The sequence below is a fragment of the Cornus florida genome, unplaced genomic scaffold, assembly GCF_030987335.1.
Source record: "Cornus florida cultivar Cherokee Brave unplaced genomic scaffold, ASM3098733v1 CherokeeBrave_3.0.0_Hap2_Chr07, whole genome shotgun sequence".
NCBI classification, from domain to species: domain Eukaryota; kingdom Viridiplantae; phylum Streptophyta; class Magnoliopsida; order Cornales; family Cornaceae; genus Cornus; species Cornus florida.
The window spans coordinates 11,678,323-11,695,293 of record NW_026775577.1 but is presented as its reverse complement, the minus strand read 5'-3'; the positions used below and the strand labels follow the sequence as shown (position 1 = coordinate 11,695,293).

The window sequence follows — 16,971 nt, the reverse complement described above, 5'->3', positions numbered from 1 at the left end:
CCCCAGCCGTTGGAGATAGTATGGGTTTAGTGGCGTAGAGAGAGGAGAGAGACCTCTGAGAGAGATTGTTTGCTGAACTGGGCTTTTGATTAGTTGAGCCCAAGCTTAGAAAAGTATTGAACTGGGCCTATAAATCACAACTAGTCCATCCCAATAAGGTTATATTATCGAAATCAGCCCAAACTAAAGAAAAAGAAAAAAATAAATAAATAAATCTGACTAACAGTTATGGTAGCTAAATTGTTGGTGGTTTTGGGAGTTTCTAGCCGAGAATCTAATCTAAGGTTACTCTGGCATGCTTTGGAATCAAACTGCAACTATTTCTATATATATATATATATATATATATATATGTTTGTATAGTTAAAAAAATTAACTCGAAAGGAGGTGGCTTAGAGATTACTTTTTACATTCTCCTTTCTCAATAGGTGGCTTAGAGAGAAACTGTGATTTCCTGTAATTTTTTCTTCTTAGATAAAACACAAGATATATCCTTTATTAAAAATGACCTAAACAAATCAAACACTCATTTACATATTACTCATCCTCATTATATCGCAGGCATTTGACGTCTACCAAACAATTCACGAGATGATAAATGTGTGGCAACATATATACATATCACTCATAGATCTAAGACACATATAAATAGACAAATGATAGAGATACACATAGAGACAGACATACAGATAAACATGCAAATATAGATGAATAGAGATACGAGTAGATATTAACACATTAGATACCCCAACAATAGAATTCATAATATCAAATTATACTCCATATTATTAGTTTAAATTATGCATAATTTTAATTCTTCTAGGAAAATAGCCTTACCCAATTTTTGTTATTACAATATATATAGTTAGATTATTAATTTCAATGTAAAAAAATTTAGTTAGTTCTTTTCTGTCTGGTTGGGTCAGAATGGGAACAACCATGTTACAGAGACTCCAAATTTGGAGTGTGAAATCATCTTATTTAGATTAATAACTGCAATGGTGAGTAAGATTAATGTGATTTATTGAGAGCAAAATTAGGGGGGAAAGGAAAAAAAAAAATGATAATGAAGAAATATATGACCACATGTAAAGTTACTATCAGTGATTAAGAAATATGCTGTACAAGTAGATTAATTTAATTTTTTTATTTTAAAAAAGAGCATTTTAATTATCTCGCACTGAAAATTCCCTCATTAAACTGTTTGAAAAGAAGACAAAACTTTGTTGACCCCAAATAAAATATCATTAATTTAATATATTTCAAGAAGTCACCTTAAAAGGAATAACGACAGACCAAGACCTTGGTAATCATCAACATTTATGCATTGCTTATCCTCACATTCATTTGACTTCCCATCTATTTTATCAAATAAATTGCATTTTCACTAAATCCGATATCTTTTAAAGCATTTATAGTGTGTAACGGTCACGATTGTCTACTTTTGACGGCAGAATATATGTATATTATCAAAATAAATTCTACAGATTTCGACAAAACACAACAAATACACTTGACGTGTGGCAATCAAACGTGTAATCGTTTAAAATCTAACAATATGTATCGTAGACATTTAAGGTGTGGCAAGCAGACGTGTCTTGGAGTCATTTACATGATAGTGAATGTGTGTTAAAACAGAAAAATTGAGATAAAAATAGACATTGAAACGTAAATAATGGAGATGAAGATAGATATTGATATTGATATTAATATTAGAGTAAAAATTCTCATAATGACATATTTTAAGCACTTAATATCAAAATATATATTATAAAAATAAATTATATTGCACATAGACAAACTCAACATATGTTTGACTTCCGGTAAAATACAATACAGACACTTGACGTGTGGCGTAATCGTTTGACGTCTGACAACATGTATTGCACGTACTTTGACATGTGGCAAGCAGACATGTCCCAGAGTCTTTCACATGACAGTGTACGTGTGTTAAAACAGACAAATTGAGATAAAAATAGACATTGAAATGTAAAGATATTGCGATAAAGATAGACATTGATATGAAAGTAAAAATTATCGTAAAGACATCTTTTAAGCACTTAATATCAAAATATATATTATCAAAACATATTATATCGCAGATAGATAAACTCAACATATTTTTAACCTTTGAAAAAACATAATACAAGCACTTGACATGTGGCAACCAGAGTAAACATTTGATTTCTGACAACATGTATCACAAACACTTGACACGTGACAAACAGATGTGTCCAGAATCTTTTACATAACAATGAAGATAGACATTGAAACATAAGTATATAAATAGAGCTAGAGATAAGCACGCATAGACAAATAAAAATATCAACTTCAGTATTTCCCATGCTAGATTTGATATGAGAGTAAAAGTTATCATAATGTTTACGAGATGCATCAACAGTGAATAGATTGATAATACTAAATTATACCCATTATTAGTTCTTCTAACAAAAATGAATTTTTGTTATGACAAAAAAAATTTAGTCACATTTTTTATTTCAGTGTAAGAAATTGAAGTTAGTTCTTTTTTGTCTTGTGAGGGTCGGAATGAGAACAACTTTTTATACTAAAACTCAAAAATTTGGAATTTGACACAATCTTATTTAGATTAGTGGTTATTATTATTTTTTAATTAGACTAATAACTTCACTAGTGAAGAAGAAGAGTAATGTAATTTTTATTGAGAGTAATATTTAGGAAAAAGAAATAAAAATAAAAAAGACAATAAGAAAATATATGACCAAATGTAAAGTTATTATTCAACTGGGAATGCAAGTGATGGAAGGAATTTATAACTTCGAATGTGTCAAAAATTGTTGGTGGCTTTGGGAGTTTCTAGCCGAGAATCTAAACTAGGTTACTCTGACATGCTTTGGAATCAAATTGTAACATTTCTATAATATATATATATATATATATATTTATTTATATATGTTTGTATAGTTAAAACAATTTAACTGGAAAGTTAGATTATTTTTTACATTCTCCTTTCTCCGTGGGGCTTCGAGACAAACTATGATTTCCTTTAATTTTTTCTTTTTAGATAAAAGTAAACACAAGATATGTCCTTTATTAAAAATGACCTAAACAAATCAAACGCTCATCTACTTATTACTCATCCTCTTATTAGATCTGTAATGTAATGATATACCGTGTTGCAATTATTTGACGTAATACGTATAACTCCAAGCAATTGTTTGGCATTTGACGTCTGCCAAGCAATTCACGTGATGATAAATGTGTGACAACAGATATACATATCACTCACATATCTAAGACACATATAAATAGACGAATAATAGAATCATATAAATATAGACAGATAGGGATAAACATGCAAACATAAATTAATAGGGATGTTCATATTAACACATTAGATACCCCAATAATAGAATTCATAATGCTAAATTATACTCCATATTATTAGTTTAAATTATTCATAATTTTAATTCTTCTAGGAAAATAGGCCTTACTCAATTTTTGTTATTACAAATATATATATATATATATATATATATATAGTTAGATTATTAATTTCAATGTAAAAAAATTTAGTTAGTTCTTTTCTGTCTAGTTAGGGTCAGAATGGGAACAACCTTGTTACACTGAGACTCCAATTTTGGATTTTGAAATCATCTTATTTAGATTAATGTTTATTTATTTTTAATTAGACTAATAAGTGCACTAGTGAGTAAGATTAATGTGATTTTATTGAGAGCAAAATTAGGGGGAAAAGAAAAAAAAAATGATAATAAAGAAATATATGACCACATGTAAAGTTACTATCAGCGATTAAGAATTATGTTGTACAGGGAGATCAATTTATTTATTTATTTTTTTTTTCTTTTTTTTTAAAAAAAAAGAGCATTTTAATTATCTTGCACTGAAAATTCTCTCATCAAACTGTCTGAAAAGAAGACGAAACTTTGTTGACCCTAATCAAATATCATTAATTTAATATATTTCAAGACTACCGTCCAAGTCATCTTAAAAGGAATAGGACAGACCAAAACCTTGGCAATATCAACATCATCATCATCTATCCATTACTTATTCTCCCATTCATTTGACTTCCCATCTATTTTATCAAATAAATTGTATTTTCACTAAATCCGATATGTTTTAAAGCACTTATAGTGTGTAACGATCACGATTGTCTACGTTTGACAGCACGATATATATATATAATCGAAATAAATTATATTTTACTAAAATTTCGGCGAAACATAACACATGCACTTGACGTGTAACAACTAAACTTGTCGCGTAATCGTTTAATGTCTGATAATATATATTGCAGAAATTTTACGTGAGGCGAGCAGATGTGTCGAACATGTGTTAAGACAGACAGATTGAGATAAAAAGTAGACATTGAAACATAAATAGATTGAGATAAAAATAGACATTAAAACATTAATAGATTGAGATAAAGATAAATATTGATACGAGAGTAAAAATTATCATACCGACTTGTTTTACTTTTAAGCACTTAAAATCAAAATATATATATTGTCCAAATAAATTATATTGCAGATGCATAAACTCAATATATGTTTCACGTCTGGCAGTAATTATTTTGATATCTGACAGCATGTATACCAGACACTTGACATATGGCAAACAAATGTGTCCCTGAATTTTTTACATGATAGTGAACGTGTCGCAGGTTGGAAGACAAACTGATTAAGATAAATATAAAAATAGACATTAAAATGTAAATAGATTGATATACTTAGAGATAATAATGTATAGACAGATAAAAATATCAAGTCAACTCTAGTATTTTCCATACTAGATTTGATATGAGAGTAAAAGTTAAGACACCTCAACAATGAATAGATTGATAATACTAAATTATACCCATTATTAGTTCTTCTACGAAAAATGAAATTTTGTTATGACAAAAAAAAATTAGTTACATTTTTAATTTCAATGTAGGAAATTGTAGTTGGTTCTTTTTCGTCTTGTGAGGGTCGGAATGACAACTACTTTTTTCTACTGAAACTCAATAATTTGGAGTTTGACACAATCTTATTTAGATTAGTGGTTATTATTATTTTTTAATTAGACTAATAAAGTGAGTAAGAAGAGTAATGTAATTTTTATTGTGAGTAATATTAGGAAAAAATAAAAAATAAAAAATAAAATAAAAAAGACAATAAGGAAATATAAAACCAAATGTAAAGTTATTATCATGGATAAAGAATTATGGTGTACAAAGAAATCAAATTTTTATTTTTATTTTTATTTTCATTTTTTGAAAAAAGAGCATCTTAAATATATATATATATATATATATATATATATATATATATATATGGCAGATTTTAAATCTCAAATAAATTTCTTGAACCCTTGACTTGTCGGAGACTCACAGATATTTGGCAAGATGTGGCATAGTTACTTGACATCTAACAACACGTATCGCAATCACTTCACGTCTGTCAAGTAAACATGTCGTATATATGCATACAGCAATATACATTAAAACATAAACAGGTTGATATAGAGATAAATATGTAGACGTAGACATAGAGAAAAACTATTTTGGATAAACATAGTCAACTCCAATATTTCCATGTTTGTCTTGATGTTTAAGATCTATCTCAACAATGAGTAGAATTGATAATACTAAAGTATGCCTATTATTAGTTCTTCTACGAAAAATGACTTTTTGTTATGACAAAAAAAAAAAAAAAAAAAAAAAAAAAAAAAAAAAAAAAAAAACATTTAGATTTTTAATTTCAATGTAAGAAATTGTAGTTAGTTATCTTTTGCTTGGAGTTCCACATATAAATCTTATTTAGATGAGTGATTATTATTATTATTATTTTAATTAGACTAATAACTGCACTAGTAAGAGTTGTGTGATTTTTATTAGAAGCAATGTTAGGAAAAAAAAGAAAATAAGGAAATATATGACCACATGTAAAGTTATAATCATGGATTAACAATTATGATGTACAAGGAGGTAAAAAAAATTAATTTAATTTAATTTTTTGAAAAAAGAGCATCTTAAATATATCTTACACTGAAAATTCTCTCATTAATATGTCTGAAAAGAAGACAAAAACTTTGTTTAGCCCTAAACAAAGATGATTAAAGAATCTAATATATTTCAAGACTACAGTCCAAGCCACCTTAAAGGGAATAACAACAGGCCACAGACCTAGAGCATCAAAACAGCATCTCTCACGATCACTTGCTTTATATACATCCACATTTGTCCCACTCAACATCATCACAGAGCTCTTCTTCTTCTTCACCACACCTCACAAATCAATGGCCTTCCTTGCAACCATCCCTAACAATGAAAATTCTTTTCTTCTCAAGAACTCAATCAATGGTCTCAGAAACCCTACCAAAACCTCACATGGCCACCTTAAACTTGCTCCCATGAAAATCCAGGCAACCCATACTGCACACACATCTTTTGTGGAACAAAAACTACTCGAGAAATGGCTAAGTGAACCGGTAAGCTACCCGGTTCCTGAATTCCAGTTCGGAGCATACATGACAACAAAGGCGAAAAGAGTGAACAGAGCACTAGATGAGTCAGTTCCGTTGCAGGAGCCGGTGAAGATCCACGAGGCAATGAGGTACTCCCTTCTTGCGGGCGGAAAACGTGTGAGGCCAATCCTGTGCATGGCTTCCTGTGAGTTAGTAGGAGGGGACGAGTCACTCGCGATCCCAATGGCCTGTGCTGTGGAGATGATCCACACCATGTCACTTATCCACGACGACCTCCCATGCATGGACAATGATGACCTCCGACGAGGCAAGCCTACGAACCACAAGGTTTTTGGCGAAGAAACTGCTGTTCTTGCCGGTGATGCCCTCCTGTCCCTTGCCTTTGAGCACATAGCTGCTAGGACCGTAGTGTCACCGGACAGGGTGGTTCAGGCCATTGCTGAATTGGGCTCTGCAGTTGGCTCAGAAGGGCTTGTGGCAGGGCAAATTGTGGACCTGTGCAGTGAGGGGAAGCTAGTGAACTTGAGTGATTTGGAGTACATTCATGTACATAAAACGTCCAAGCTTTTGGAGGCCTCTGTGGTATGTGGGGTTATAATGGGGGGAGGAAATGCTATTGAAGTAGAGAGGATGAGGAGATATGCTAGGTCTATTGGACTGTTGTTTCAGGTGGTTGATGATATTCTGGATGTCACTAAGTCATCGGAGGAGCTCGGAAAGACGGCCGGGAAGGACCTGGCAAGCGACAAGGCGACGTATCCGAAGCTTATGGGTCTCGACAAGGCTAGGATGTTTGCAGGTGACCTGGTGGATAGAGCTATAGAAGAGCTTGGATACTTCGATGCTGCCAAGGCTACACCATTGTATCATTTAGCCAACTACATTGCTTATCGACAAAACTAGTTCATATCTTTTTTTTCCCGGAATAAAACTAGTTCACAGTGGTTGTCTGTTGCTTGTCCCATAAAGGAATGTATTGTACAATAAGGTTGAAAGAAACATTTGCTCTGTGTCTACATGTAATAGAAATAATCTTGAAATTGTCTAGAAACTATTTGACCACGCAAAACCTCACTTGCTTAAACAATTGTAGGCCAATTCGTAAGTTATTCTTCTAACTAAGCTTGAACAAAGAATAATATTAACTCCACCTACTATTCTGACATATATATGTGTGTGTGGGCGCGAGCGCGCGTCTGTAAAGCACGCAAGAACTAAGAAGTAACATAAGTCTTGGAATTCATGGGTGTGGGGGTAACGAAAAATGAATTAATATAATGCATCAAAACAATTGGCATAGGAAGTATCGCACTGGATTTCAAAGTAAAAACACAAGTCAAACAAGAATACAAAGTTTCACATTTACATCTTAAAGAGAAATGTAGAGCTGAAAAATTACTGGGTAATAACTACAGACCGATTTTAAACCATCACTTTTGGTCGCCAACCCTCAATCACATCCTCTCGCAGAGCTCGTGTCTTGATGAATGAATCCATGGAGAAGATTGTCTGAATGTCACAATAGAACATGGTTAAAAGCAACCGATAAGATGGATAAAAGTTATCCCATAATAAGTTATTTGCATAACTGGGACAAAAATAAATAAAATATGCCTCATTCAATCATATTGAATTTTTGACGCGACATTTAACACTTACTAGTTAAACATGAATATAAAGGAAGGAGTTCCACCAAACATATATAAGCATATATAAATGTGCATATACTCTGTGCAGTGGACAGCAGACTCGTAAGAAGAAATTTCTAATCAGCTGTGAATGGACCAACACCTTCCCCCACTTGAAGGGCAAGAAAGTGACCCTAGGTTTGCAAAGGGCAAATTTATTTATTATTTTTTTTTTTCCTTTTACTGAAAGGTTGTCCCGACTAGTTGTGTGCCAGGAAACCAACCCAATTCTCCTGCCAACCTGGCAGATTCCAGAAGTAAAAACCTGGAGATTGGTTGGGGAAGAGATCCAGATTTTTTAAAGATTCGGAGGAATAACACTCTCATCCAGAGGCTGAAGCCTGAAACTCCTCCCTACCATTTATGTAACCACAACCTTTAGGTTGTTAAAATTTTAAGTTTCACCATTTTCTTCCTATTTTTTACTTAATACACTAAGAGACCTTCCAACCCATTCCCCATAACCACCCACCCAACCAAAACACCCTCGAAGAAGATTTTCTTATTAAGACACTCTGGATTTAACATTCACAGCTCATAACCAAAACTAATTTGCGAGATATCAAAGAAGCATGCCTATGTATTAAAGATTGAGATCACAGGTTCACAGAAGCTCAGTTACCTGCAGTCCATGTATCGTTCATAGTTGACAGTGCAACATATAAAACCCCTGATTAGCTGCTGGATCAGATTTATAATTACCATTTTACTGGTTAGAAGAAAAATTAAGTCATTGAAGTTCTCATTCCCGAAGATGAACAAAAGAAGCTTGAATAATTAAGACCATGAAGGAATGCCTTCCTTGTAGCATTCTAAATAGTTTTTTTTTTTTTTTTACTTAATCTCATTTTATCTTCTTGCCAAGAAAGAAGAAGAAATAATTGAATGCACTAAACACAAAAAAGAGTTTCTTTCAAACTAAGAATATAAGATAAAAGTCTCCTAAAACTTCTTAAAGCTTCGATAAGATCCATATACTTCTCTCTCTCTCCCCCACTTTATATTATATAGTAGTGACAATTGTTCAGTGTAACAGTGGAAGCTCATATTGTGAAACTTGAAAAAGTAGGTTTAAGTCTTAAAACCGGCAGCCACTTCATTCAGATAATACAAATGTTCTACAGAGTTGCCCCACCCCACAGCCAGTGTTGGGGAACAACAACCCTTTATCTATGAACCTAAATACGCGTGTGCATTTATATAAATATTTAATAGGCCGAGTTCATGTAATGTTATGAATTGTGGTGAGATTTCATCTCTCTCAGTCTGCAACTCCATTAAGCTAGTTCCGAACATGGCACGAATTTCTTTATCAAATAAAATAAGGATACATCTGCTAAATATCCTTCTTCCACCTGATTAGCTGGTTTCTCTCTTTGTTCTTAATCTTGATCCCACATTTATCAAGCTGGTTCCGAAGAGATTCAATTTTAAGCCTAAAAAGCTTTAGCAGATTTTGAGACAATACAAGCTATTTAAAAAGTAAATTGGTCTATATCAGTTTCCTATGCATTTATGGCTGCCTTGCAGGACATCCTCAGACTGGACATCAGAAAGCAATGAGTTCACAAACTTCACGCAGTAGGTAGATTAAAAACAAAAGCATCATTGCAACGTAAAAGTTAACAAAAATTTAAGGCACGCCATGTTGAATCAAGTAGCGTAACCAAACTATGCTCTTTAACTAAAAACCTATCATTCTTTTTGCAATGAACATTAACATACACATGCTTTGCAAATCATGGACTATAAATGGAAAAGAATAGATTCTTAAGGTTTGACTTATACTTGACGTACCTTCATGTAGGATTTTACATAGGGAAGTGAATCTGGAACCGACCAATTCTTATAATGGCCCAAAGAAATCTCTAGATGGTACAGCTTTGGCCCAAGGGACAAGTCTACAGCAGACACTGCTTTTCCATTCACAAATGGTCCCTTCAAGTAACAAAATCAGAAAGTATTGTATTAGATACTATTTTTTATTTTTTGGATATATTTATATAGAAATATTTATAGTTTCTCTGCACATGAGACTGCAACAAGTGATTATATTAATAGAGAGGCACCAAAATGAGAACTTCCAAATTCAAGCAGACAGCACATGTTCCAGAAACTGAAATTGATTGGCCCAAACATACCACAGCTTTTTATACTGTTTAAACATATTGAGTAAGCTTCATCCATTAAGCCAATATTTATTTTCAGAATACAGAATGTTTTACTTTATACACTTTTAACATGGAATTAGAAAGAAAATAATAGTAGCAATAGCAACAGCAACACAAGGAGCCTCACATTTTCTTTGATATAATCGTCGAAAGCAGTCAGCTCGTCAAGTAATGCTTGCTCCGTTCCATCATTGGGGTCTTTACTTTTAAGGAAACCAATAAATGTGGAGAAGATCTTTGATCCACTACAGGAATATATTTGAAAAAAATGAGACAAGTTGCTGCTCATAAATCCACACATGTTATTCTGCAACACTTTGGAAATGTGATCTGACTTAAACCTTGAAGATACAACATCTTGCAAAATTATACCAAAAAAAGAGTACTCGCCAACTACTAAAACATAAGAGACTCACAATATCAATAACTGTTAAAGCAGCTTACATATTCTCTAAATGTTTTATAAGATTTATTTATTTATTTTTGATAAGTGGATTTAAAATTCTAATTTTTAACTAAGGTTACAGACTTACAGTCCAAATATTAAACCGAAAGACTAACAAGCTGAAGACCAACCCTTCATGTCTTACACTCTGTGGAATACCGTCCAACTTCTCTCCGGTATTGGCGGGTTTCCAGTATTTATTGCTGAGGTGAGACCTTAACAGGTCCACAACTTGTTTGTTCACTCCTCCCTCGAGACTGGATTAAATTCCTAATTCATTTAACTATATTTGCATAAATTGATTGAACTCAAAATTACAAGCACCTTTTCAAACTTTATAGTTCAAACTTTTATCAATTAAACAAGCAACCACTCCTAAATTTTAATATAATGAAGACGCATGGGAAGCCTTTGAACTCTATTTAGGGATCAATGGGTAGATTGGCGGAAAACGTACTTTTTAGTTTGAGGTTTCACAATGTGGGTCAAGTGGGCCAAAACAGTACCACACGTGACCTAGAATATGACTATGGTGAAGTGTTTAGGGGACAGGCATAGGAAAACCGTTGAAGGGGTAGAAAATTTTATTTGTCTCTCTAAACATAAAATTGGAGCTCTCTTTTCCAAGGTTATAAAACTCCTCGAATTTGCTAGATTCTTCGGTAGAGTTCTTGCCAAAACGAAAGTATACTTTGTATGAATTCCTTCTATATTCTTCTTGTGTATATGGATGCATCCAAATGATATTTATCGAAAAACTGGGAAGATTTTGAACTCTTATACAACAGCTTGTGGCATCTAGCACACATCAAAATTATGAATTCCCTCTAGTTGGGGATATAAATCAAAAATCTCATCCCCTAGAACTTTTTCCTACAGTAAGTAAAACTATATGCATTTTGTGGTGAACATATAATATACACCCTTTAATGGAGGAAAAATTAAAGAAAATAACATATGACATACACTGAAGTCTTCTCAGGTGGTGTTCCCAGAGGTGGTTCAGGAAACTTCTCTTCAAGCGATTGTGTGATAACATCTGAATCTGCAATCCACTTCTCATCAAGCTTTATTATTGGAACTTTACCTTCTGGACTTATTTTTAAGAACCTACATCCAGAAAATTGAATAAGCAACCTGCAGTTCGAAGGGGTATTTGAATATAGCTGAAAAAAGATAAATTAATAAGATTTGGCTCAAATGGGTTACTCTAATTACTACCATTCTGGCTTGTTGGCCAAATCAACCAACTTCACGTCATAAGGGAGGTGCTTCTCCTCTAATGTGAGTAGAACTCTCTGTGTAAATGGGCCTGGAAACACAATCTTAAAGAAAATCAACAGGTGAAGAAAAAAAAAACCATTGCTTTAAAACTAGCACAGAAACTAGTGTATTGCATTGCATCCTTCTACTAACTCATTTCCTAATTGAATGAGGGGTAACATACATGCCAATGCAGTGAAAAAAATTGCTTTTTGATTGAGTGAGGTTTGAAGGAAACACAATTGTTGTAAACAATAAAAGAATGTGAATTTAAGATGGAAATTAATAAAATGAGATTTTCATTAAATAGTTGACATTTAAAGAAGTCTTGTTAAAGGGGTATGGATTGGCAAACTGGATAAAAAAAACTAAAATTTGATATCATTTGAACAAAATGGTTGCCTTCATCCAATCCCGAGGTTATGACAAAAAAATTAATAAAAAAGAAAACTATTGTTTAACGGGAGAAAATCCAATTATTATTTTTTTTTTTCAATTTTTTGCTTCATCTCCCTTATCTTTCAGCACCATTCTCTACCCAACAACCAAATTGAGCAGATAATGTTCTGGGAACCTCATCAGTCATCTCCAGTTCCTAGCATAAGCATGAAAAATCTAAACTTTTAAGGCTGCACTCACATGGTCCAAAAGTATTTTAATCTGCATATTCTCAAACAAATTATGCACTTCCATTCTCAACCCCTTTTTAAAATAATAATAATAATAATAATCTTGCATTCACTTATAAATTCGTTAAAGAATCAAAGCACAGCCAATTTTTTTTTTTTTTTTTTTTTTGATAAGTAGAGCACAGCCAATTTCACAAGCCTCATTACTAGATTAAACCATTACTTACAGTAACCACGTGAAAGCAAAATGAAAATCATGCACAGGGCTCCAAATTCTCAACAATTAACAGCAATAACAATAATACTAATCAATTCAGAGAGACAGAGAAAGTAAGAGATAAAAATTATTCATATTTAAATTTCAAAGAAAAATAAAAAGAACTGCAAGACTGCAATAAAGAACAATACTACAAATGTCACAAACAACAAGCTAATTAACCTGGAAGCTAATTGCTGAGAAGAAAAGAAGAGAAAAAATAAACAAAATTCTCAACCTAACAATCATTTGGGTAAAAGTTTATTCTTCTTACCAATACCATTACCACTAATAAGAGCATAAATTCAAACCCATCTATTCTTTCCTATTTTCTCCCATTTTCTCATTAACCGTTTCTCTCAACCTAACTGCCATTTGGGTGAAAGTTGATCCTTCTTGCATACTTGATTACCAATAATAAGAGCACAAATTCAAACCCTTTTTTTCTTTCCTATTTTCTCCCATTTTCTCATTAACCGTTTGTCTCAACCTAACAGTCATTTGGGTGAAAGTTTAAACTTCTTGTGTACTCGATTACCACTAATAAGAGCCCAAATTCAAACCCTTTTTTTCTTTTCTATTTTCTCAGTAACCAAAATAGGCATATTAAACTCATTTGGGTGAAAGTTTATCCTTCTTGCCTACTCGATTACCATTAGTAAGTGCATAAATTCAAACCCTTTTTTGCTTTCGCATTTTCTACCATTGTCTCATTAACCGTTTGTCTCAACCAAACAATCATTTGGGTCAAAGCTTATCCTTCTTGCCTACTAAATTACCAAGAGCACAAATTCAAACCCTATTTTTCTTTTCTATTTTCTCCCATTTTCTCAATAACCAAATGGCATATTAGAGACATTGACAGTTGCCGAGATTGTTGGGGGTTGTGATGGAAGCTTTGACGCAGACTTCAAGAGGGTTGGAGACTGAAGAAGACGACATAGTCCCGGTGAGGTTTCTTCTGAACCATCATTACGCCTCAAATGGCCCAAACCGTTGGTCAAAAAGGAGTGATTCCGAGTAATTGGTGGTTGCAAAATTCGTTAATCAATTTATGGTGGTTGCAATCACATGGTCCAACAGCAAAATTCTCAGGCAATTTATGCACTTCCATTATCAATCCATTTCTTTTTTCTTTTTCTTCTTTCCATGTTTTCAGTTCTACATTCATTAAAAAATCAAAGCATAGCCAATTTCACAAACCTCACTACTAGATTAAAGTTTAAACCACTACATACATTATCCACAGGAAGCAAAATGGAAATCAGGCAAAGGGCTCCAAATTCTCAACAATTAAGAGCAATAACAATACTAACCAATTCAAAGAGAGAGAGAAATTAAGAGATAGAAATTATTCGTACATAAATTTTATGAAAAATTAAATAATGATAACACTAAAAATGACACAAAAAAACAAGCTAAATGACACGGAAGCTAATTGCTGAGAAAATTGATGAAAAGAAAAGGAAGAGAAAAAATAAACTAAACGTCTCAACCTAACAGCCATTAGAGTGAAAATTTATCCTTCTTGCGTACTCGATAATCACTAATAAGATCACAAATTCAGACCTCTTTTTCTTTCCTATTTTCTCCCATTTTCTCATTAACCGTTTGTCACAGTGTAAGTTTTATCCTTCTTGCATACTCGATTAACAATAATAAGAGCACAAATTCCAACCCTTATTCTCTTTTTCTAATTTATCACATTTTCTTAGTAAACAAACTGCAAATTAAACTCATTTGGGGTGAAAGTCTACCTTCTTGCCTACTCGATTACCAACAATAAGAGCAGTTAATTAACCGTTTTCTCATTAACCGTTTGTATCAACCTATACAGTTAATTGGGTGAAGGTTTATCCTTCTTGCCTATTTGATTACGACTAATAAGAGCATTAATTCAAACCCTTTTTCTCTTTTCTATTTTCTCACATTTTCTCATTAACCAAACGGCATAAACAAGAGACTTACAGTCGCCGAGCTTGTTGGGGGTTGTGATGGAAGCTTTGACGCAGACTTCAAGAGGGTCGGAGACTGGAGAAGACGACACAGTCACGGTGAGGTTTCTTCTGAACCCATCACTGCGCTTCAAATGGGCCAAACGGTTGGTGGAAAAGGAGTGGTTGCGAGTGAATTGGTGGTTGCAGGTAAGGTGTTTGATGGTTGCCGAGAAAGATGGTTGCATTCTGGCGGTGGACATTGTCTCTCTGATTGGAAGTGTCCAGAAAGCGAGCTTCGAGTGGAGTGTAATCTTTACAACATATTGTTAGCACTTTTGTCTCTGCGTTTTATATCCGCACGCCCGATTTTTTTTTTTTTTCCCCAAATATAACTTCAAAAATAAATATGGTCTATTTTCATTTCTGTTAAAGATATGTAAAAAGATAATTTTGTATCTGAATATATCAAATTTATAAATAAAAAGTAAATAAATAAAAAGACTATAATACCCCTAAATACACTACAAATTTATAATTATAGATATATCAAATTTATATATATATACCGAGCAGGAATCTAAACGAGAACTTTTGCAATAGCAAAATTTCAGCAACCTCCTAGACAAAAAAAATAAATAAATAAAAATAAAAATGGAAGGTAAAATAGCCGCGCACATGTATATTTCCTGGTAAATATGAAATTTTGGGTGGAATAGTTTTGTTGAAAATGAAAATATGAATGTTACAGCAGTTAAGCTAGCAATTAATTTGAGTTGGGTTAAATTTTGAGTCCCGCTACATAAAGGTGAATTGAAAAATGAGTAATAAAATAAAATAATGTAATGTAATGGAAGATGAATAATGAGAAGAGTAAATGATAGAGAGATTGATGGTATAAGAAGGAATAGAAGGTGAGAGACCTGTCGAGAGATGGATTGATGAGCGACCTTGTAATTCCCGTGAAGGACGTAAAGACCCAACCCAGACGCCACCGCTGCCCTGCGAAGAACAACGCCAATCTCACTCGAAGAACGTAACCCATGATTCCTGTCTTCCTTTCCTGAAATCAAAGATCAAATATCCAAGTTTGGCTAAGTTCAATTTTCTTAGGTTGTTTGGAGAATTGGACAAAATTTTTGGGATATTTTAGTCGTTTAATCTAATTGTTGCGGGCAAAAGAGTTATTTTGACAAAGTTAAAGGGTATTTACGTCATTTTATATCGTGTCAGAACTATTCAACTAATGGTTGGGGAGTAAGTGAAGTACGGAACAAAAGTTTATAATGTGAGCTATAATTATTTTAAAAAAATATTTGAGAGTGATATTTGATCAAACATATCAGTAAAATTAACTCATTTTTTTTTACTCTACAAAAGTTTGGATCTTTTTTAGTGCATTTATGAATACTTTTTAGTATTAAAAAAAATAAAATAAAAATTTTAGTTTAATTAAATCTGGAATACAATTCATGGACTACAATATTTTTAAATCGAGATCATAATAACAATGAATAAAAATAGTGTTATAATGTAAAAACTTGATATAATATATCATTTAAATGTTGTCTAGTCAAAATAAATATATTGCATGAATGTATGCAGTATTACATGAATGTTGTATTTTTGGCAAATTGCCCACATGTTTTAGTGTTGTTTTTTTTTTATTTTTTCTTTCTTATTATTATGTTTTTATTATGATTATTATAAACTTAGATTTCTTAATGTTTGGAGAATATAGAAATAGTGGTTTTTCCATCATGATTTTAGAATATTTAATGCATTACCAAGTGAAAAGTGTGGATTCACCTTTATATCATATGTTTGTTTTTTAACGCTCATCTCATTTAATAAATATATTTTCCTAAAATTAATCCCTAACATTTTTTTTTTACTTTTCTTTCATATCCTTCTACTTTTGAAAAGGAGACCAAAATTATATCCTTTTAGTTAAATTTATAAAAAATGATATATTTCTTCACTTCCATATTAAAAGTTCACATCTGTGATTTATAAGATTGTGAGTGACAGTTCTCGAGATGAATTTTTAATATGGGACAAAAATATTATATGATTTGTAAGCAATTGGGTACATCCAAAATATAAAAATTGCA

At 32.4% G+C, this 16,971-nt stretch overlaps 2 protein-coding genes across 3 annotated transcripts; one reads left to right on the top strand and one right to left on the bottom strand.

The window, feature by feature from the left end:
* The first annotated feature begins 6,139 nt into the window (after positions 1-6,139).
* Positions 6,140-7,556, top strand: LOC132266249 (geranylgeranyl pyrophosphate synthase 7, chloroplastic-like). Its single transcript, XM_059767102.1, has one exon. It carries the CDS (start codon positions 6,283-6,285, stop codon positions 7,372-7,374), a length of 1,092 nt encoding a protein of 363 aa, XP_059623085.1. The 5' UTR covers positions 6,140-6,282; the 3' UTR covers positions 7,375-7,556.
* A 206-nt stretch (positions 7,557-7,762) lies between these two features.
* On the bottom strand, positions 7,763-15,200 carry LOC132266250 (probable glutathione S-transferase DHAR2, chloroplastic). Of its 2 annotated transcripts, none has more exons than XM_059767103.1 (6): positions 14,892-15,200; positions 11,997-12,087; positions 11,742-11,885; positions 10,458-10,575; positions 9,957-10,097; positions 7,763-7,980 (listed from the first exon to the last, which is right to left on the bottom strand). In XM_059767103.1, exons 1-6 carry the CDS (start codon positions 15,118-15,120, stop codon positions 7,894-7,896), a joined length of 810 nt encoding a protein of 269 aa, XP_059623086.1. In that variant the 5' UTR covers positions 15,121-15,200; the 3' UTR covers positions 7,763-7,893. The 2 variants fall into 2 exon arrangements, with proteins under 2 accessions (XP_059623086.1, XP_059623087.1); XM_059767104.1 differs by lacking the exon at positions 14,892-15,200 and adding an exon at positions 13,787-13,913.
* Positions 15,201-16,971: the final 1,771 nt, after the last annotated feature.

Coding starts and splice junctions, on each gene's coding strand:
- LOC132266250 (XM_059767103.1), bottom strand. CDS start 15,120: ATGTCCACCGCCAGAATGCAACCATCTTTCTCGGCAACCATCAAACAC. Junction 10,098..10,457: donor ACGATTATATCAAAGAAAAT/GTGAGGCTCCTT, acceptor TGTTACTTGAAG/GGACCATTTGTGAATGGAAA. Junction 7,981..9,956: donor ATGTAAAATCCTACATGAAG/GTACGTCAAGTA, acceptor TGTGACATTCAG/ACAATCTTCTCCATGGATTC.
- LOC132266249 (XM_059767102.1), top strand. CDS start 6,283: ATGGCCTTCCTTGCAACCATCCCTAACAATGAAAATTCTTTTCTTCTC.